The sequence below is a fragment of the Dendroctonus ponderosae genome, unplaced genomic scaffold (genome assembly GCF_020466585.1).
Source record: "Dendroctonus ponderosae isolate FM_Combo_2020 unplaced genomic scaffold, Dpon_F_20191213v2 Dpon_F_20191213_5, whole genome shotgun sequence".
NCBI lineage: Eukaryota > Metazoa > Arthropoda > Insecta > Coleoptera > Curculionidae > Dendroctonus > Dendroctonus ponderosae.
Genome location: NW_026018715.1, coordinates 13,466,018 through 13,487,956, shown reverse-complemented (window position 1 = coordinate 13,487,956; position 21,939 = coordinate 13,466,018). Strand labels below are relative to the sequence as shown.

At 38.4% G+C, this 21,939-nt stretch overlaps 4 protein-coding genes across 7 annotated transcripts; 2 read left to right on the top strand and 2 right to left on the bottom strand.

Moving 5' to 3' along the window:
* The first annotated feature begins 11 nt into the window (after window positions 1-11).
* LOC109545540 (probable cytochrome P450 6a20) lies at window positions 12-1,221 on the top strand. The gene is made up of 4 exons (XM_048666797.1): window positions 12-406; window positions 474-640; window positions 691-1,099; window positions 1,169-1,221. The coding sequence occupies exons 1-4, from the start codon at window positions 217-219 to the stop codon at window positions 1,219-1,221; spliced, it is 819 nt and encodes a 272-aa protein (XP_048522754.1). The 5' UTR covers window positions 12-216.
* Window positions 1,222-3,360: 2,139 nt separating this feature from the next.
* Window positions 3,361-6,694, bottom strand: LOC109545541 (methanethiol oxidase). Its single transcript, XM_019916303.2, has 11 exons — window positions 6,269-6,694; window positions 5,524-5,675; window positions 5,281-5,469; window positions 5,061-5,220; window positions 4,643-4,846; window positions 4,488-4,590; window positions 4,143-4,240; window positions 3,973-4,089; window positions 3,768-3,921; window positions 3,530-3,715; window positions 3,361-3,461 (listed from the first exon to the last, which is right to left on the bottom strand). The coding sequence occupies exons 1-11, from the start codon at window positions 6,282-6,284 to the stop codon at window positions 3,413-3,415; spliced, it is 1,428 nt and encodes a 475-aa protein (XP_019771862.2). The 5' UTR covers window positions 6,285-6,694; the 3' UTR covers window positions 3,361-3,412.
* Window positions 6,695-7,738: 1,044 nt separating this feature from the next.
* Window positions 7,739-14,736, bottom strand: LOC109545542 (DENN domain-containing protein 2B). 4 transcript variants are annotated; one of them, XM_019916305.2, is made up of 14 exons: window positions 14,592-14,735; window positions 13,901-14,520; window positions 13,237-13,847; window positions 11,840-11,911; window positions 11,397-11,459; window positions 10,414-10,654; window positions 10,139-10,356; window positions 9,882-10,087; window positions 9,612-9,826; window positions 9,443-9,550; window positions 9,225-9,381; window positions 8,977-9,148; window positions 8,689-8,916; window positions 7,739-8,611 (listed from the first exon to the last, which is right to left on the bottom strand). In XM_019916305.2, the coding sequence occupies exons 2-14, from the start codon at window positions 14,472-14,474 to the stop codon at window positions 8,408-8,410; spliced, it is 3,069 nt and encodes a 1,022-aa protein (XP_019771864.2). In that variant the 5' UTR covers window positions 14,475-14,520; window positions 14,592-14,735; the 3' UTR covers window positions 7,739-8,407. The 4 variants fall into 4 exon arrangements, with proteins under 4 accessions (XP_019771864.2, XP_019771863.2, XP_019771866.1 ...); XM_019916304.2 differs by having other exon boundaries at window positions 13,901-14,735; XM_019916307.2 differs by lacking the exon at window positions 9,443-9,550 and having other exon boundaries at window positions 9,225-9,417; window positions 13,901-14,736.
* A 388-nt stretch (window positions 14,737-15,124) lies between these two features.
* LOC109545586 (elongation of very long chain fatty acids protein 1) lies at window positions 15,125-17,489 on the top strand. Its single transcript, XM_019916363.2, has 6 exons — window positions 15,125-15,353; window positions 15,403-15,596; window positions 16,090-16,221; window positions 16,383-16,509; window positions 16,563-16,678; window positions 16,754-17,489. The coding sequence occupies exons 1-6, from the start codon at window positions 15,293-15,295 to the stop codon at window positions 16,979-16,981; spliced, it is 858 nt and encodes a 285-aa protein (XP_019771922.2). The 5' UTR covers window positions 15,125-15,292; the 3' UTR covers window positions 16,982-17,489.
* The last annotated feature ends 4,450 nt before the right edge of the window (window positions 17,490-21,939 follow it).

Below are 21,939 nucleotides of genomic sequence, written 5' to 3'. Positions count from 1 at the left end.
AATATAGAACTTATCTACATCCTTTTGCTAGTTTCAGCTGTTGTTCATTTGCACTTTTACTTGAATGCAAGCATTATTTTGCCCTGTTTGCTATTTAATGTTGTGTAATTAATGCCAGCCATAAGCGTTTTACAAGCTATTGCACTAATGCTTTGTGTGTTTATGACCCTAAATGCATCTTCTGATAGCCACTAACTATCTTCACGTGATGATCTTATGCGCACCAGTGCCAGTTACTCTCCAGTGTGTTTCAGTGCAATGGCGGTTGTTTCCACTGGTTTTATAATTTTCGACTTGTGTCTGATTGTCGGGGCAGCTTTTTTAGCAGTCTTGATATACTTTAAGCATTCCTATCGGTATTGGAAAGTTAAACGAGTTCCGTACTTGGAACCCACATTTCCGCTCGGTGAGTATCTCCATCTGCCTGCTGCTGTTTTATTAGAGATCATTTTCCAAACCGCCTCGATTTTTAGGGAATGATGAATATTTCTTCACAAAATCCGCTACTTTTGCGGGCGAGGCCAAATCTTGGTACGACCAGCTTAAAGCCGGAGGACACAAATTTGGAGGTGTTTGGTCGTTTTCCAGAAAAGCTCTCGTTTTGGTCGATCCCGATTACATACGCGATGTGCTCACACAGGTAGAAACCGACTAAAAACGAGTTTCAAATTTCGTACGCGTTTCTTCCAGGATTTTCATCATTTCGCCAACAGAGACATTTTTGTGAACGAAAAATTTGATCCGGAAGGAAGCCATTTGTTCAATGTAAGAAACGCCCATTGGAAGCCGCTGCGGCAAAAGCTCACGCCTACATTTACGTCTGGTAAAATGAGAATGATGTTTGAAAGCGTTATGCGATGCTGCGATCATCTCGTTGACCACTTGAAAGAATGTGCAGAAACTGGAGAAAATATAGACAGCCGAGAAGTAAGATTTTTGTACAGAAACGAATTGCTTTTGAAGAAAGTTGGGCTGGAAACTGGTGAGTTTTTCTGGATTTCAAACCATTGCAAGCCCGAAAGCAATGCAATGGACCTGAGAGGCGCGAAGAGACCTTCCAGCTATGATTCGCGAAAAATTCATTCCAATCCGGATACTGGTTTATTTTTTACGGACTTTGCAATTTGCGCTCGAAAAAAATTACTCGTTTAAATCGGAAATCTGGCAGGTTCTTGCAAATTCACCAGCGTATCGGGCAAGTTTTCAGCTATAAACGCGTGAAAATTTATTCATATCCAAGGTCTTGTTCATTTTTTCGCAGACTCTAAAACTAAGCGTAAAACGCTAAACTGCAGGATCATGGAAAAAATTACCCGCTTGATGCAAAAATCTGGCAAGTTTTTCAAACTTAGCCAGCGCATAGAGAAACGATCGGAATATAAATTCATAACGAAATCATGAAAATGTGAGCCCTAAATAATATTTCAGAGACTTTGAAACTTGCGCTTCAATTAAGMGCAAAACGACAAACTGCAGAACCACGRAAAAAAAWTACTCGTTTAARCCGCAAATCAATCAAAAATGGAAGATTCTTGGAAATTYACCAGCGKATAGAGCAAGTTTTCAGCTATAAACGCGTAAAAATTTATTCATATTCAACRTCTTGTTYATTTTTTCGCAGACTCTGAAACTTGCGCTTTAACTAAGCGTAAATCGCCAAACTACAGGCCCATGRAAAAATTACCCGTTTSAAGCAAAAATYTGRCAAGTTTTTCAAACTTAGCCAGCGCATAGAGAAACGACCGGGCTATAAATTCAGAAAAAAATYAKGAAACTYCGAGCYCTAAATAATATTTCACAGACTTTGAAACTTGCGCTTCAATTAAGCGCAAAACGCCAAACTGCAGAACCTCGCAAAAATTTTTTTCGAGTCAATTCCAAACTGCCTAGAACTTTATGACTTCACCAGGGCATAGAGAAGTTCTCGGAGTATAAACACGCAAAAAATCATTAAAATCGAGGTATTGGTGCATTTTTCACAGACTTTGGAACGGGAGCTTCAACTAAGCACAAAACCACAAACTGCAGAACCCCAGAAAAAATACTCGTTTAAACCTAAAATCCGGCAGATTTTTTGAAYTTCACCAGGGCATGGGKGAAGATTSGAGCTATTAATTCAAAAAAATAAAAAAATWTTATTAAAATTCCGGCTCTGGTTAATTTTTTACAGACTTTGAGACTGACGCTTCAACTAAGCGCGAAGCTCAAAACWGCCGGARCATGGAAAAAAATTACTCGCTTGAACTCAAAGTCTGTTAAGTTYCTGAAGTTTTKATACCGCATAGAGGAACTGSCTAGCTATAAACTCAGGAAAAATCAATGAMATCCAGGAAGTGGGTCAATTTTCATGGACTTTGAAACTTGCGCTTCAACTAWGGGCAAAATGACAAACTGCATAAGCACAGATAAAATGAATCATATCAATTTCAGCTCGGGCCAGGATTTTACAGTTTTACCAACGCATAGGGAAATCCTTCAGCTTACAAACCAGAAAAACTCMTTCAAATCCAGGACAGTTTTATTTTTCCCAGAKCTTGGCGCTTCAACTRAACGCGGAAGCCAAAACTGCAAGACCATSGAAAAGTTACTCGKTTGAACTCCAAATCWGACAAAACTTTAGAAMATTTTTCTGGCAGATAGGGACACTTTTTAGCTATAAATYGAGATAAAACTCATTGAARTCCAAGAACTGGTTCATTTTCCACAGACATTTAAACCTGCGCTTCAACTAAACAAGGAGCGTCAAAATGCAGGACCCCCACAAAAAAATTACCCGTGTCAATCCCAAAACCGACAGGATTTTCGAATTTCGCTATCCTTTACAGGAAGCCTCGGGCCATAAATTTAGAAAAATCTATTGAAATGCAAATACTGATTAATTTTTTACAGACTTTCAAACATGCGCTCCAATTAAGCGCGGGACGCAAAACTGCGGAACCCCGAAAAAAATTACTTGTGTCAACCCAAAAGCGGGAGGTTTTGCAATTTTGCCCGCACATAGAGGAACCCTCAAGCTATAAATCCGGAAAAATTCATTTAAATCCACCGGCGCATTATTTTTTTACAGACTAATAACGGCCTAAAACCCCGAAAAACACACCAGTTTCAATTGGCTTGGATTGGAAAATTAATTTTTATTTAGGAGAGTCACACCGGAGTTATTTTTTAAAGCGAACGGATTTTGTCCAACTTTCGACTGACTGTGAGCCCCAAAACCAAACTGCCGATTACGCTGGATAAGAAGCTTTTCCTGCTGAAAGCGAACGAAACCATCTATTGGAAGGCGGAGAAGCTTTAGTTTTTTGCTAAACGCAAAAACTATTGTGTGATATTTAGCTTAGCGGATAAGGGAACAGGTTCCGGAATAAAAAATTAAATGTATTGGAATATAATTACATAGCAAAAATTTAATTTATTGCTGTGCCAGCCAGATATCAGACGTGCAATCTCCTCCAGGGTACCTAAACCAGACAATCTGTTTAATCAGAAACTCACAAGGTAAAATTGGAAGGCTGCCATCAAAATTTACCTCATTTCATGCGGGAGAATCGGCCCATCAATTCCTTCGGAAAAATCGATCAAAAAACTCCGGTCCAAAGACATTCCTCCGTCTGCAGTGTTGATGTCCAGCTTGATAATTCGTCCACCTTCTTTGATGGTTTCTGGATAGAACTGGCGGTCCCATGGGGAAAAGAGGCTAGTGCTCACATACAATCTAGCGTAAATAAATTCTTCAGAAAAATCCCAAAGCTCATGCAAATCTGAACCTTTTCCCATCCAAGGAGAGCTGAAGCATTTGCGGCCCGCCAAAGAAGCGCTTCCCTTTAATAAACACCGGCTCTGGTTGGGCGTCCAGTTCTGGATCTTCCAGTACTGTTACTGCTGAGCCTTTGACAACAGCACCGCCAAGGAAAACTTGGCCTAAAAACCGGTTTGGAAAAACACACTTTTGGAAAAACTTTGAAATCTTACCGGTAAGTTTCGGGTTTGCGCGATCAGTTATATCATACTGGCGCACATCCCCATGGAGCCAGTTGGAGAAATAGAGAAAGCGATCGTCCAATGAGATGAGGATATCGCTGATCAAACCTGGAGGTTTTCAAACAGTGGAAACCCGTGAGGAAAATTCCACACCGTCTTACCGCCAATTCTCGGGCCTGCAAACCATCCGGACACTTTCTTTGGCTGCACTTTGATGACCCTTTCAGCCGCCCATTTGCCATCATCTCGCTTGTAGAATCTGCGGTAAAGAAACGAGTTAATGGGGAAACATTTCAAAGTTAATCTATGTGGAAACATCGATTGTTCAAACGTTGGGGTCAGTTGGGGGCGACCTCAATTTGCACGTCAACAATAAAGGTCTAAAGTCCGCAGGGTTTTCCAATTGCTCATTGTGCAACTTTTCACAGCTGCGCTTCCTTTGTATGTTAAATTGTTTTTACTTCAACTGAAAAATCGCCGATACCAACACGCAAGCAAAGTTTCACCTGAAGACCGAAGAACCGACTGCAGTCCCAACAAATCCTTGGCTCTCCGTCGGGTCATGGAGGAACCGCACCTCCAATGGAGCGACTCCGTCCTCCCCCAAATCTGCCAAGGAAAACACCATTGGGGGGCTGAACGCAGATAGTGTTGCTCTCACCAATCGTCTGGATCAGCTCCCTTTTGCTCCATGAGTAGAAGTTGAGGTTTCTGCCATAAGCGTCCGGGGAGTTGCCATCATCAGGGTGAAAGCCCCGTTTCCAGATCCGGGGCGCGCCCCATTCAGTACTGATCATCACATCGTGGTAGGGCTGATACCAAAAGTCGTAGTTGAATCGGGCTGCTTTGCCCTTAACCCATGTACCTGAGGGAAAAGATGTGCGATGAGGAATTTTCGGGCGTGAGTGCAGCGGTATTTAAAATTCTTCGTCAACAAATGATTGTTCCTTAAACAAACAGCGGTGATAAAATTATCTTCCACGCCTTATCTTGCATTTGGTTCAGATATATTTTTAACCTGAACGGCTGTTGCTAACAGCCTGGAAATGGGGGATTTATGGGAGTTCCAGTGTTTTTACCTTGAACCGTAAAAGTTTTAGAATCGACCAGCACGAATTCGCTTTTCGGGTTTCCTTCCAGGTCTCCCATTGCTGATATCATAATATTCCCGTCGGCCAAACAATGAGCAGTATGCAGAGCCGTACAGTTGACTTTGTTCACTTCGGAAGCTTCAATCACCTGGGAGGATCAGAGCATTATTAACACCGCAAATGGTGTTAGCAGCTCTGCAGCCCGCACCTTGAACATGAATGGCGTTTTCGGATTTTTTCCAGTATCTACGATGAAAACGCGGTTGGACAATAAGGCAGGCAAAACCAGCTTGTCCCTTTTAGCACACGCTTTAGCCCCATGGCAGCTGGAGCAAACGTTCCACCCACTGTGATGCAGTTCATCATCAGGTCTTCCTGTTCTCAACCTGTGGATGATCTGAAAATTTCCTAAGGTTCCTAAAAGATTGGTTTTAGCTAGATAAATAGATACTTGGCAATAAGTGGGGGAATCTGGATCGACGTCCACTGTAGCCAAAAGGTCGCTTTTGCCATTCGATTGGTCCGGCTGGACACAGCAGACGTAGAGCAGCTTTTCGATTGGTCCCTTTTCCATGGCCTCCAAAGGGGACGCATAGCCAGGCCCTTACARGAAACATACCACAACATGTTSATTTATTCTCCTGACTGTGTGTAATTGTTATTATATTTTTYTYTTCTGGGCTTCAACCAAAATGTTCATATCGTTTATTTCATATTACGTTTCGGCGAGACAACAGCGCCATCATCAGATTTAAAATTCAACACAAACCCATAATTGGGAAACATTAGATTCTTTTTCTCTTTTGAGAGAGAGAGAAAAATAATCTAATGTTTCCCAATTATGGGTTTGTGTTGAATTTTAAATCTGATGATGGCGCCGTTGTCTCGCCGAAACGCAATATGAAATAAACGATATGAACATTTTTATTTTACATTTTGACTGAAACCCAGGAAAGAAAAAAATATGATATACCACAAAATGCAAGAAAATTTCCGCAATTTCATTCTTGCAAGAAATCTGCTTTTTGTTGAAAAAGTCCTGCAGTATTTTCAGGCTAAATAATTTCAGATGTTTTATGCCGTGTGGAACATTGTCGAATGCCTCAGTAAGGTCATGAAGTAAAAATCCTCAGGCAAAAATTACTTTAAAGCTGCTTTAAAGTGCACAAATCTGTGTGAAGATGCTGAGTACTTACCATTGCTGCAAGACATCACGACACGGTTTTACAAGGCAAAAGCGGTACTTAAATGTTGTATTCAAAACCGCTTTTCACAGTCTCGATGCATGTAAATACGAGAAATCGGTATCAGCTTAATAATGTTTGTTTCGTTGTTATTCTCGAGAGTATGGGTGCTGTAAATGTGTGCAAATGTACTACGCTTATTTAATTATTCAATGGTTCTGCAGAACAATTAAACTTTCAAGTAGGCAGAGGAACGGTTCTGTTGGCTTTTTTTGACGAGAAAAAATGCAGGCTTTGATTCTACGGAAATTAGTTCCAAAAAAACACAAAATGTGAGAGTTTAGCGCTCTTTATATTGCGAATTTTATGCACCTTTTACACTGCTAGAAGCTGTTCCGAGTGGGAAACTATACTAAAGCGAGGCTTGGAGACATGACTAGTGTAAATTTGGTCGACACTTCAACAACACATAAATTGTACTGAGAACAGTATATTTATACGATGCCAAAATCCTTTAATTAACTACAAGCATTTAAAGTTCAATGAACACGAGCGTTGTTGATTCCCAATCTCAAACAAAAGCATCGTGAATCTTACAAATAATCATCAAAACCTACTTAAAAAATCGGGAAGCAAGAAGAAAGAAGCGAATGGAAACGCAACGAATAGGAAATTCGACCACAATTCCTAAATAATCAAGAAAAAAGCAAATGATTCAATTTTTTCATTTTTTTGCCTTAACTGACGCCCACTAGTTAAGAGAGTTAGGTATTTAAATTGCCTGGCAAAATAAAACAAATAGTATCCATCACAAATAAATATAATTTACATACAAAAGAACGTCGCTAAAGCAAAAAAAACTAGTTTAACCAGTTGAATAAAACACAAAAAAATCTTTAGCCCGCAGAATTTGGAGGCCGTTGAGTTCCACCTGAAAAACGCAGTGCTGCATCAAAAATACTCAACAAAAATATATTTTTTTACCACTTAAGGCGTTTGAGAACGCATTGGCAACAGCATTAGCCACTTGAACGGTCGCATTATACAGTGGATCTAAAATTTTCGAATCAAAACAGTTTCTTAATAAATCAACAAACAGCGACTTACCCGGATATTTTGCTAAAACCGGCTGATTAATCGCCTGAAAAGTGGAAGCGGCGAGAATTTTCGGAAATATTGCGCCATTTAATACAGGAAAACTTACCAAAAGTATCGCAAGCTGAACGAGGCAGAAACCAAATGAAAACATTCGCAACATGATTAATCTTAGGCGAACCAGTGCCCAGTAAACAGACTTTAAAAATGTTTTAATTTTATAGGTTTTATATGGTAAATCCGGAAGCAATTTTTCACAATTTAAATATTTATTTCCGGTTAATTTCACCATCACCTGCCGACAGTAACAACTTAATAAGTTCACTTTGTGTTCCACACAAAAACAGCACACATCACAGGACGAAGTAAACAGAGGAAAAAACCCCATGAAATATAAAACATGTATTTGTATAAAAAATAGCTTACATCAATTGTTCCAATGAGTATATACAACATTTTATAAATTACCACTTACACAAATAGAGCATATTCTGGTCGGATTAAGCTAGTCTTAGGTATAAAGTATAGGCTGTTGGGGCCTACATAAAAAGTAAATAAAATCGGCCTGTCCTCTAAAAAATTTTTATTGCAGATTTGTACTTCATATACGTTTTTCACAAAACCATGTAACGACTTGCAACTGGTCAGGGACAACAAAACTGAGTATAACTTTTCATTGGTAAAACTTTGTGGAGTTTTAATTCATCAGCAAAAGCAAGTTTTTATATGAAACTGAATTTTGTCATTTTCCCCATTGAAAAAACAGGTCAACTTTTAGATTCAATCACAAACACTTAAAATTAATATTTCGACATTGAAAAATCTCCATCAGCACTGGGATAATTGAATGAGAATCAACTGCCTGAAAACAAGCTGGTACCTAAATAGACATAAAAAAATAAGAAACTACACAGTAGTTATGGAACAGTTAAAAAACATTTCATAACCATCACATGAATAAATTCTACCTATCAACAACCAGCACTCGCAGATATAAATGCCTAATAAAATGCGAAATATTATCAATAGGACCTAAAAAATAGATCAGTCTCCAAACTACCTATGCCAGTCGATTAATTTATCCAGGATAATCCGACTTTCGTCCGAGCCGTACAGCTCGATTTTCTTATCGAAAGCTGCCAAACTGTCCGGATTGTTCAGGGCCGTGTCCATAAAGGCATGGAACATGCACGTTTCGGTAAACATCTTCAGGAATCGGCGGATTCCTTTCGTTTTGCCATTCTTTATCAATTCTTCTTTCTACCAGAGATTTTAATTTATCATTTTTTGAGGCGTTAAAAGGCTACCGTTTCAGCCTCAGGGTAGTAAACACTCACCAAAAACTGCCCATTTTTTATATACTGCTTGTAGTTCTTGAAGCAACATATAAAAACGTACAAATAGGCATCAGCCAAATAAACCGAATACACGTATTCTCTTGATTTCGTGTTATTAGCCAAAGTGATGAATTGGCGCCACACTTTCTGCAAGCTGCCCCCCAATATCTTGCTTTCATCCCTTTCCTCAACCAGAACACTTTTAGTGTCCAAATTCACCACAATTCCCTGTAAAAAGGACGCTTTCTTTAAAATCCAAGCAGTTTAAACACGTTTTTGAAATATTACGTTTTCAATATGACGATCTTCTATAGCTTCCTGTGACAACACGCCGCATACAACTGGAGTAGGACTTTCCACAATGTCCCAGAGGGACTTGGGCAGAATGGGAATAAACGTATGATACCACGTAAATGGGTACAGAATGCTTTGGAGGGCGTCAACGCACGAAGACAGTTCACTAAAAATCAACCAAGACGCGCAATTTGCATTATTTTCGCTTTAAAGTTTCTGTAATTCCCAGAAATGTCACATACCTGATTACGGAACTAATGAGAATCACTTTCCGCTCCAACAGAAGAGACGAGAAAATTTTCAGCAGTATATCAGAGGGCAGCTTGTGCAGTCTTTTTAAATCCGCATCCTCATAACGGGTGTCCGGATGCAAAGTCAGCATCAATTCGGATTTGTTGCCTGGAAAAGCCATTTTTGGAGCGATTTTTAAATCACCTGAAAGAGACCACAATGCAATTACCTTCACATGTGAGAAACGTGGGAGTCGCATTCTGTTCCATGTCCGATTCGGACACAAAAATTGACGTGCTTTTGCTATTAGATAATGCATATTCTCCAGTTTTATTAACTGAAACAACGCATAAGATTTTAAAAAACTAGAGAGAAACCCGCAGTAATTGCAAACTCACCTTGAATATAACTAGTCAGATCCAAACTTTCCTCGATCCCATTAGGGGTTCGGAGATTTTCCTCCCCGATATTGCTCAAGTTAATCGCAATACTTTCACCGGGCTTGGGGAACTTTTTGTGATAAAACTGGCTGATGAGCGTCTCCCGAAATCGGTCCTGCATGCCATGCCGGCCCTCTAGTTCCAGCAGAATCTTCTTGTAAAACTTCGGAGCCCTGTAAAGAATTCGCGAATAATCCAGAGAAACTTCGAGGAAAAAGCGGCCCTTACCGATATTTGCTTAGAATACAGTAAGCCAGAGGAAGACAGTAATTCGACCCTTCTGGCAGGACCCTTCTGCAGTACCCATAAGTTCTATCGCCCGTTTCGCTTGTGATTAATAAGCTGTAGGTTTGAGCGGCACTCGTTCCCTCCAATGGAGGACTGTCCGAACTCTCCGGAAAACACAGATGCTCAATATCGCGCGGAATGTCCACCTAATGGCGCAATTAACAATGAAAAGATCGAAAAAACATTCTCATACTCACATTTGGAGGAAATTTGAACTTAATCTGGGCACAATCGCGAACTTTCTCAATCACCAGACAGCAGTAGAATAGCGTGTCTTTGCTCACTTGAGGCTGCTGATACTTGGGAGCGGTTTTCTGGAATGTATGGAAGCGAGCGACCATCCGAGCCACTTTTCCTTCGTCCGAATCCGAATCCCTTGAACCGGACGGCAGACAATCAGAGGCAAAGCTTTTATCTGAAATTCATCAGAATAAAAGTCTGGGACAACAAAAATTGAGCCCTGCGAACGCACCCAGAGTCTCTTTTAGGGTGGACCTCAACACATCGACCCTGTTAGGATTATTAGGGCGCAAATCTTCATGACTGTTGCACTTTTCCGCGGCTTGTTTTTGGCTTTTGGGCAACGTTTCTCTTCTGCGCTCAAAGTTGTTGATGAGGTAACGGATTTTCATGTGAGGATCATCCGTTACGGGACTGGGAGTTGAGTCCAAATCAGACGTGAAGGAGGATAAGGAGGAATTGTCGGCCGATAGCTGAAAAAACGAGGAAAGATTAGGCTCAAATAACACCCAGACAATCTGCTGCCTAAACCAGAGCGCAAAGTGTTTTTTATGCATCCACTCACCTGATGGTTTTACTGACACAATCCCTGAAGAATGCATGAAAAATGAGCACAGCATTCATTTACAGTAAAAATATTGTGTCTTATTTGCCTAAACTTTATACTAATCTACTTTCAAGCTGTTGCCTAACAAAGCTACCTACCATATTATTAGTTAAATTCCAACAAACTACTGCACAGTAGAAACGAATCTTTCGATTTTCCTGCTTGTAAAAGTGTGGAAGAATTATTCTAATATTAGTCATGTGCTGAATTCTGAGATTTTCACGAAATAACGAAGACAAACACCTAGAGAATGTTGACCGTAGATGAAAGTGTACACGGTTGAACGGAGAAAAACTCCATTACAAGGTTTTTCAAAAAACGCTCATTGAATTTGTGAATATTTAGCCAAAATACGTGCCCACTTTGAAATGCATTTTTCAAAGCCGAAGTAAATTTTGCAGTAGAATTCCGCGGGCGCGTCTAGATTTCTTCATGGTCTCACGAAAACTAATTAAACCAATTTATTATAAACAAAGGCGTGGGTTGTTCGCCTGTGAATGGCAATCCGAAATTAGTCTCGAATGGAAATCGCCAAATAACCCAAAACAGAGAACCAGAACGGGAGCCGAAACCCTCAAGTTCCACCCAATTAATGCTGAAAAATTTACCTGTTGATTTAAGAGCGGATTGCACTGATCGCTTTTTGAACTCGACATTTTAGTGCCAATGTCCTGAAATAGAAAAAATAATTAACTGCCATAAAAAACACGTTTTGATGTAAAAATTTCAGTCTTTGAACACACATAAATTGCAGCTACCGAATAATCAAAAAAATCTGCAGAACAAACACATGCAACAAGAAAATTGGCAGTCTGGATTTATCTTATCTTCAATCCCACGTTTTGCTTATTCAGATAAGAGATTGCCAAATGTTCAGATGTCTCGAGACCATTTACAAAAAAACTGTATAAAAAGCACGGAAACCTCCGAAATTTAAGTATTTTTTAACCATTTAAAGCTCAAACAAGAATAAATGATTTTTTGCGGAAAACTACCCCATTAACAAGTTATATATCGACAACGTAAAGGGATTTTTGTCGTGAAAACTCACCGGAATATTTGGTAAATTAAGCCCATTCACTGGTCTCTGCTCGCCAGTATCTTCGGATATTAGGGCAGTACTCTGCAATAAAACGTGCGATAAGGCCAACGAACTGGGTGAGAACATTATTCCAAACAAAGGATTAAATAATACAGTCAAGAACACCAAAAACACAAAAAAGTGCGGGATAAATGATGGAATCAAAAGCAGGATGTGGCCACAAATCACAATTTCATCATCAAATAAATAGACTGAATTTCGGCACTAAAACACTGCGACACTTACGCAACAATCGTATGGGATAAATATTACTTTCAGAAACAAATTTAGGTGCCACTGCGGTTCTTATATAAATAAATTCGCTTTCAATTGCAGTTTTATCAATATGGCTGGGAATTTATTCAGCTGGTACTTTCCAGATAAGCTTTTGTGGAAGTACCAGAAGACTCAGCACAAAAACATTAGTGATGTTAGCCACATAAATAGTAAACGCTGTCTTGATGCAGTTGATCAATGGAAAAATTCTCAAAAATCCAAAAGATTCTTACTCTTGCAAAGTTAAGGCAGTTTAAACGTTGTAGTTTCCAATGAAAAGAAAATTGGCACAATCTTATGCAAGGCTAGTTGATTCGCGTAACATTTAAATTGTTCTGCTAGACCATTAATTGGCATTGAAATGCGGATATTGATATAACATTGGAAGTGTGTATAATTGCCTTTAGGCACCGAATAATAAATAACAAAATCCAATAAGACTTTAAATAATTCAGCTGAAACAATAATCTAAGCTATTTGAGCAAATCCTGCTGGAATCGAAAGCAAACTAACGGAAGCCAATGCAGATTGAATCCATTAGCACAAAGCGCTGTTAAATAACGGAACATCCAACAATACATTTACAGCGAAAATGGCGAGAAGCACTGAAAACAGCACAATTAGGACTTTTACAAGCCCTAAAATGGGTCCAACGATCCAGTTGCTCAACCGTTAATATAATATTTATTTGCTTATTATTCACCGTATTTTTTTCTCGTTTGCTGCAAGCTTTTACTTGGACTGGGCGCTATTTATTGCTCAGTGCCATGCTAATGTCGGTCTTGATCTACTCACACCCATAATTATTTCAACTGTCTATCGGTTAGTTTTCCTTTAGAGAGCGTGCGAAGATCTGCAAACCAGCGCATTTTATGGTAAACACAATATTAGGTTTCAGTTGAAATCAGTCAAAAACTCACTTGGAAGCCGGATAAATTGAAAATATTGTTTGCAACCTGTTTGAGGACAGCGCAAAATAACATTAGAAAATAGACCGCGTTTCAACACTTTTAAAATAGATCAATGACAGTGAACCACTAGCGAAAATTGGTGTTTTTCTCAACGAGCCGAAATAAACATGAATCTCTTACCATATAATAAAGGCTATTTCGGTTATTAGGCGCAACAGCTCGATGTTCACTACACAATCCCCTCTGAATCGGCTCGGCATAAATAGGGTTTTGCTCCCGTTCCACATAAAACGAAGACTGCTGCTCCTTGATCCTCTCGTAGGCTGGATCAGCGCAACGAAAGCTATTAAAACAGTTCAATTCACTGAACCCAAAGTCCGGCCCTTTAGGGCATGATTTGCTCTGAAATAACAGACTATCGTCACTGTCCTCGCCCGATGTGGTGGACACTTCAGCCTTTTCCTGCTTCCGAGTTCGGAGTTTGTTGTTTTTCAGCGCAATTTCCAACTTGTTTAGCATGTATTTAGGATCGGCCTTTTTTCCGGGTTTCTTCCGCTCGTCGGGGAGTTTTGATGAAGAGTGCTGGAAAGTCCGCGGAGGCTTTATGGGGGCCGGCCCTTGAGGCAGGGGCTTTTTAAGGGCGACTTTCAGCGAGTCAGTCAGGCCCTGGGGCACGTCTTGCTTTAGGACCTTCTTGAGTGATTCGAGGAATAGCTTTTTGTCTACATCGGTGAGCTGGAGGGTGCTTTTGTTGTAAATGGATTCGAGTTTTGGCTGCAACTGTTCGGGTTCTACACAAAGACAGCTTTAGGCTTTCAAGTCACGTTCAGAAATCGGCGCTTACCTGGAGGGTTTTTATTTCGCATCGATTTGGGAATGGGCTCTGTATAGAGCAATGAGAGATCGACGTTTTGCAACAGCATTTCCGGAGGTTCTTCAGTTGAGGCAGCTAGTGAGTTGGGCTTTGGAGACTCAATCAATCGGCGCGGAGTGTAGTTGAATTCATGCGAACTTTTCGATTTTATTAGCACAGGCTTTGAGGCCGCATTGGAGTGCAGAAAGGACACGTTCTCTTTACCACTTAAACAGCACTTTTCACTGCTACTTAGATCTTTTTCCACCTTCTCATCCTTAACACTGTTGAACTGTTTCACTTTGTTCTCAAATAAGGTTTTCCTATTGGAGATATTCTCGCAGTTTCTATCCACTCGGAAGGCTGGCGTCCGCTTAATGTTCGGCCTAGACGGGTCGGATAGCTGTCTGGAAAGCGCACTTCTGCCCCGATCATTGTTCTCCACATATTTACAGGCCTGTGTGGGGCTTCTGACGAAACCCGCCTTATCTTGCTGATTTTCGATACTCTCAAACTTGCTCTTGATCGACTTGACTCGGTTGCAGTTCTGGGGCGGCTTATACATTGTTAAACGCTCAATAATTGCCGATTTCCTGTTAGGGGCCAGGAATCTGCAACATTTGTACTCACATTCTTCAGGCAGCCCTTATGTGAATCACAGCCAGTATCAGCTGAGTCTTACCGTTTAACATTTTCTTGGAATACTCGAATTAATCAACTGTTTCACTAATTAATTGTTCCAAATTGTTTTAATTCCACTTGTTGTTCTCATTATTTTGACGTTTCAGTTCCTCTCAAGTTCAAAAAACCTGGAAGTTTGGTTAGACGGGATTGTGTGTCGGCAACCCGATATACAAACGTTGGGGGTCAGATGGAGGTTTTGCTTCATAGATGTCGCCGCGTCAGGCAAAGCAGTGCATAGGAAATTGGGAAAAACTAAAACCGTTAAAAAGTTTTTTAAATTTAAAAACGAGCTGATTCAAGGGCTACTTATATTTCTAGCTGTTATTCATATTTCTTATTTTTTTTTTTTTTTGACGCCGATGTTTTTATGGAAAATTGGTTTTGAAGAAAATAATGCGCTGGAAAATATAGTTATAGTCGAATTCAGACGCGATTCCCATTCATGGAAATCTCCCTTTGCTATGAAAATTCATAAGTAAACATTGCTGTTAATCTAAAGTTCATTAGATTAATATTAAAACTTGATGCATTTTGAATTATTCATCAAAAGTAACAATGGTGTATAAATACTGTTAAGCCACAAAATCCGATAGAAAAGTGCAATTTTTCCATTCTCATGTAATATTAGGATTTGTTGCCTCCGGTGTCTAGCTCGATTCTCCCTTCAGGTGTTTAAGTGGACAGTTTAAGTGGCCCAAAATGGCCAAAGTAATAAAAACATTGTATGAAGGCTATATGTATTATATGCATGAACTTGCGGGTAAGTTTTGGATAATTTGGACTACAAGCAATGGACAACGGATTTTTAGACCCTAGAACGCATAATATTTATCCATTCTTGGTGTCCCCCGTACCAATTTCCGTAATTTTGTTTCTTTGGCATCGATTCGTGTTCAAATGGGGCCCGGAATACATGAAGAACAGGAAACCTTTCGAGCTGAAAAAAATCATGATTGCTTATAATATCTGCCAAGTTATGGTCAACAGTTGGATATTTTACGGTGTAAGTATTTGCTAGCTAATTAAAACTCAATTTTGCTCAAGTCAATATTTTATCTAGGTAATTCTTCACAAAAAAATGGTTTTTAAAGATTATTAAGTGAGTTATTTTCCCGCATCTTTATTTTAGTATTCAAGTTTTTGATGTTTAATCGTCATTTGACTAAAATTTCAAGAGTGCTTAAACCGAAACCATAATGGAAAAATTTTAGCATTTCGCGTTTGTAAATGAGGGTTTTTTGAATTTGTTCGGTTCATATAATACAACTCATATTTTGCATTGTTCCAAATATTCTTGCTTCATTAAGTCAGTAACGTTCGGAGCACTAACTGATTTAAAATTCATACATTAACATTGAATTGAATGATGTGCAGTCCGAAATCCATTAAGGAAGGTTTGCACCACGACTTAATAAACTTTTTGTTATTCTTGCTTTTTTACTTACGTCTTTCGCATCATCATAAACATTTAAGGCATAAATTTATTAACTTTTTAGCTGCTTATGTCCATTCATGTGGTCAATTGGACATGTACTCCAGTGGACTATTCAGAAAGCTATTGGGGAATAAGCCACCTCACGTATGCTTACTATTATTTCATTTTAAAAATTCTGGACTTGTTGGATACGGTAAGTACATAATCTCTTTTCATAAAAAAAATTGAGAGGTTCGTTATACTTGATAGTCAAATGGTCCAGTATGCAAACGCCTCAAACCATATTTCCATAAAGAAGAACTTCTTCATTAGTCATCTTCCCCCATTTTGTTTAAAAAGCGCTGTATTTTCAAGGTGTTCTTTGTTTTGCGTAAAAAAGATGGCCACTTAAGTTTCCTGCATACTTACCATCACTTTGCCATGGCACTCGGAACTTGGTATACTGTCAAGTATTTTGGAGGCGGGCATATCTATTTTATAGGTGAGTTTACTTACCTCAAAAACCCGAAAAACTCGCCAAATCCCATATTCTAGGATTAGCCAACACTTTGGTACATGCGATCTTGTACTCTTACTATCTACTCACAGCTTACGATAGTAAGTATGGGAAGCTTCTTTGGTTGAAAAAGTCTATCACCACAATTCAGTTGGTAAGCAGGCATTTATTTAATGCTACATTTTTTAGTCAACAAAACAACAAATGGCCTTTGAAAAACGTTTTTTAGGTGCAGTTCGTTTTTTTCGCCTGGAGCTTCACGAATGTTCTATTGAGGCCAACATGCAAGTTTTCGAAACTATACACTGTGATCGTGTTACCTCAAAACGTATTGATGATTGTTTTGTTCGGCAATTTTTACTTTCAAACGTATATTCGGGCCAAGCAGCCGCCTATAGAAAAAGCCGAAACACTAGCAAGCAATAAAAATCGACACGCAAATATTAAAACCCACTAATAAGAGTTTTTTTTTGCCAAGAAAGTTTGTTGGTTGTTAATTGTGTTGTGTAAATTTTGTGCTGTTTTTGTATTTAGTTTAAGTTTATAATTACTGAAAAGCCCGGAAAACTCTTTTTTTTAACCTTCACTGAACGCTTTTTGCCTATTTGTGTGCTTTCTAGTTACTTTCGTGCCACACAGGGTTCTTCAATTTTTCCCTTCATTGCAAGTTACACACGAATTTGCGTGGTGTAATAACAATTATAAAAACCGATATAAAACATAATTATATCGCATTAGTGACTGTCCATGCCTGATTAGCTGTGGCAGCTTTTTTCGAACACTTTCAGCTTTATGGGTGACATGGATTCTAGATAATGAACTCTTGATGTTTCTCCTATTTGTAGCCAAGCATTATGTAATAGGCGACAAATTAATGGTCAATGTTTTTTAGCAAATATCTGCTGGGTAAATATCCGGAGCTCATTAAGCAGTGTTTACAGTAATAAATACCGTTACCTACTTAAGGATTTTTTGAATTCCAGTTTGCCCAAAAACCGAAGAAAACGAGTCTTCTCGTAACTTTCAATTCTTTATTTTAATAGCTAAAATGTCTGCGACCGTCTCTAATCAATTCAGCACATGTTCTATTAGCGCGCAAAAAAGCGGTTTTAGGGGCAATTTTTCAACCGCAATGTTTTGATCTATGTTAATCTGGGCAAAAAATTAATTTGCAAACATATGTGGTACGGGTAAAGACGACAGCGAATTAACGCTATTTATAAGAAGAAAAACCAACCAACCAAGGACGCATTTGGTCTAGATTTTTATCAAATCGGCGGTTTTACCTGCTTAAAACACCTTTGGAACTCCACAAGAACCTTGATGACATTTTTATGAAAATTTCAGTTGCAAATGGCACTTTCGGTCAGAAGGTCTCGAATCTAAATCACAGTTTTTTAGTTTTTTTTATTGAAAAAAATTGATCAAACGATCGATTCCAGTTAGAGTTTCTTTGTGAAATAGAGGTATTCGCTTTATAAAGAACGCGTCCGAATCTGGTCTCAATTTTGGGTTGTGATTTAAAAAAAAATATTTTGTCAGAAACTCGTGTGGGAAATTCAACGTTGTTTTCAATCAAATTGTAAAAATTCAGGAAAATTCGCGTTTTAATGAGTTTCGGTATTAAATAGAGTCGAATGAAAGGCGATTTTTTAAACATTTTTAGACAGAAGGTTTTGAAGTGAAAACACAGCTTTTTCAATCAAATAGAAAAAATTGACCAAAACTCCGATTCGAGTTAGAGTTTCTCTGTGAAATAGAGTGAGGTTTTGTCTTTATAAGAAAGAAAAGAGCAGGTCAGTATCTGGTTTCAATTTTGAGCTGCGATTTAAAAAAAAATATATCAGAAACTTGTGTTGGGAAGACAACGTTGTATTCCATCAAATTGTAGAAATTGAGAAAAACTCTCGTTTTAATGAGAGTTTCTGTATTAAATAGAGTCCGATCCCTATTTTTAAGGAAGGCAAAAACAGATGGGTTGCCATATTAAATTATGAAAAGCGATTTTTTAAACATTTTTGGGCAGAAGGTCTCGAAGCAAAAACACAGCTTTTTCAATTAAATGGAAAAAATTGACCAAAACTGCAATGCGATTTAGAGTTTCTCTGTGAAATAGAGTGAAGTTTTGCCTTTGTAAAAAAGGAAAGAACCGGCTGTATCTAGTTTCAATTTTGAGTTGCGATTTTTTAAATATATTTTGTCAGAAACTGTCGTAAGGAAGACATCGTTGTTTTCAATCAAATCGCAGAAACTGAGAAAAACTCTCGTTTTAATGAGAGTTTCTGTATTAAATAGAGTCCGATCCCTCTTTTTAATGAAGGCAAAAGCAAATGGGTTGCAATATTAAATTATGAAAAGCAAGTTTTTAAACATTTTTGGGCAGAAGGTCTCGAAGCAAAAACACAGCTTTTTTAATGAAATAGACAAAATTGACCAAAATCCCGATTCGAGTTAGGGTTTCTCTGTGAAATAGAGTGAAATTTTGCCTTTGTAAAAAAGGAAAGAATCGGTCTGTATCTAGTTTCAATTTTGAGTTGCGATTTTTTAAATATATTTTGTCAGAAACTGTCGTAGGGACGACAACGTTGTTTTCAATCAAATCGCGGAAATCGAGAAAAACTCTCGTTTTAATGAGAGTTTCTGTATTAAATAGAGTCCGATCCCTCCTCATAATGAAGGCAAAAGCAGATGGGTTGCCATATTAAATTACGAAAAGCGATTTTTTAAACATTTTTCGGCAGAAGGTCTCGAAGCAAAAACACAGCTTGTTCAATCAAATGGAAAAAATTGACCAAATACCCTCTTCGAGTTAGAGTTTCTTTGTTAAAGAGGTGAGGTTTTCCATTTATAAGGAAGGTAAGGGCAGGTCCGTATCTAGTTTGATTTTTGAACCGCGATTTTTTGTAAATTGTGTGTCTGAAGCGCCCGAAGCAAAGACAAAGTTGGTTTTAATCAAATGGCAAAAATTGAGTAAACCAGCGATTTGAATAAAAGTTTCTCCTTCAAATACAGTGAGTTTTTCCCATTACACCGTAAAGCGCGCAGCTCCGTGTCTATGTTCAATTTTGATTGGCAATTTTTAGGAGAAATTTTGCCTGAAAGCCTCCAAGCTGACACAAAGTTCTGCTCAATCAAAGGGCAAACATTGACCAAATCATCGATTCGAATGACCGTGTCCGTGTAAAATAGAGTTTTTTGCATCTGGTTTAAATTTCGAGTGGTTATTTAAAAAAAATGATTATGAAAAAATGTTTTACGGCGAGACTATCAAAAAACTGCACATAATAGTTTGGTGTAGGTAGTCGAAAGTGGAAATGCTGGAAAAAATAGTCTTCTCTAGGAAAACCTAGACACTTTCCCATCAAACATTCTATAAATTACTAGCGCCTGGAAAATAAAGGAACGAGCCTACACAAGAGCCTACAAACTATCCTGAGGATCAAGCCGCAAATAAGGCTAAAAAATCCAATCAATCAATTAGACTGTGCAGAAGAACAATTGGCCCGGAACTCAAACAGAGTAAAAATGGTAGTCTTTGATCGCTTTAACTCATTGATGAGCTCTTGCAAACCGTCTAAAACCTTGCAAACTCAACTCCCACAATTGTTTTCATCCATCAATCGCAGCCAGTGAGTTCCTGTAGCAGAACTGACCTCAATTTTTCCCATCTAACATCTAGTTTAAAAATGAATCTACAATATTGTTGATTTCCACAACGAAACTGACACACATAGTTGGCGGTACTTTCTTCAGGTATACGTTGAAAATGCCCATTGTAGGTCACTGTGTTAATTGAAGTACCAGATGGAGGCAACGATTGATTGGAAGATCGCGTTCTTCTTGAAGCAACCAATGGCTTCGTTGGATGGATGGAAGAGTTTTCAGTTTTCAGCAGTTCACTCACAGCTTAAACTCGCTTTGAACATTAAGATTGACCATTGTTGATGTTCTGGAACAGCTCTACTCAAATAGAGGCGTGAAGCTCTTCAATATTTTCGAAACTTACTTTAGCCAACTTCATAATTTCCCATCAAAGTTCAAACAAGCGAGTTATGAACTTATTCACTCCACTCATTGTAGGAGGAAAATGTCGTGGCTTTTCGCAAGTAATTGGGTCATTTACGTACTCAAAAAAATCCTTTACAAACAATCGGACCGAAAGATCTAAGGCTCCACTTTGGCTGCCTGCAAGAATCAGGTTTAAACAGGCATGATAATTATCATCAAATACTTTTACCAAATATTAAAAATGCTAAGCCGGAGGCAAACAAAAATCGAACACACCGAAGTTTTTTTTCCGGATGTGGGTCAGAAATTACCTTCACATTTGGTGGGATCAGATGGGCTTCTAGGTCAACTGACGTAATCAAATTAAATGGTTCTACCCGAAGAGATGGATATATCAAATGCGCCTAGTGAAGAAAAGCTTGAAGCGGCAAGCAAACATTTTATTCTAAATACATACGATTAGTTATTAATAATGGCCCGCTCACTAAAATCCACATTAAGGCCGCATATTTTATGGTTTCAGTTCCCCTAAAAAAAGGTAATTAACTCACCAAGAAAAACTAGAGAACACGCAAATGTTGAGTTGAATAATTAATTGATTTTTTGTCGCTTTTTTCAGTGTTCTTTTTTAGCAAGTTGTATGGCAAATTACTTAATCGATCCCCTGGCAAACCAATCAGCTGGATGGAAAAAGGTTTTTTACACTAAAGTAGGTTTAACCGCGTTATTGAAGCAGGTAATTAGCAGTGTTAAGGTGCCAACGTGTCAACCGATTTTTAATTATTAAAATAAAAAGAAAATTGCATGCATTTCTACAATTTGCGTCAGTAACTGGCAATTCCTAATTTTCCTGAAAACCTTTGAAATGCTTTGATGACTTAAAAGTGATCTGAATCTTTGGGTCCAGTTTTACATTTAATAAAACACGTGTTTTAACCACTAGAGTACTAATATACAGGGCGCTTCAGGATTTAGTTTAGGCATCGTTCTAAGACTAAACGGTTTAATGCACGAGGGTTTTTAAGGGCATGGTTACAAAAATACTAACAAACTTTACACATTTAGTAATATATCGAACACAGCTAGAGATGTTTTTATGAAATTTACTCATTTAGAAAACCATTGAGTGACCATATTTCTATGTAAAGAAAAATGTTTTTGGTTCATCACTGACGTACATACCGACAGGACATTTCATGATCTGATGAAAAAAAGGTGCGCCACTGATTTATCATGATTTAGCATGATCAAATTCAAATTTTTTTACAAACCCATTTTTAGGTATTTTGCCTCAAAAATTTTTGTCTTTAATAAAGATAGAATTTCCTCACGTCTTTTATTACAGATTGATAAATAGTGCTCCTATTTCGCAATAAGAACGAATTATTTATCAAAAAGTAATCAAGA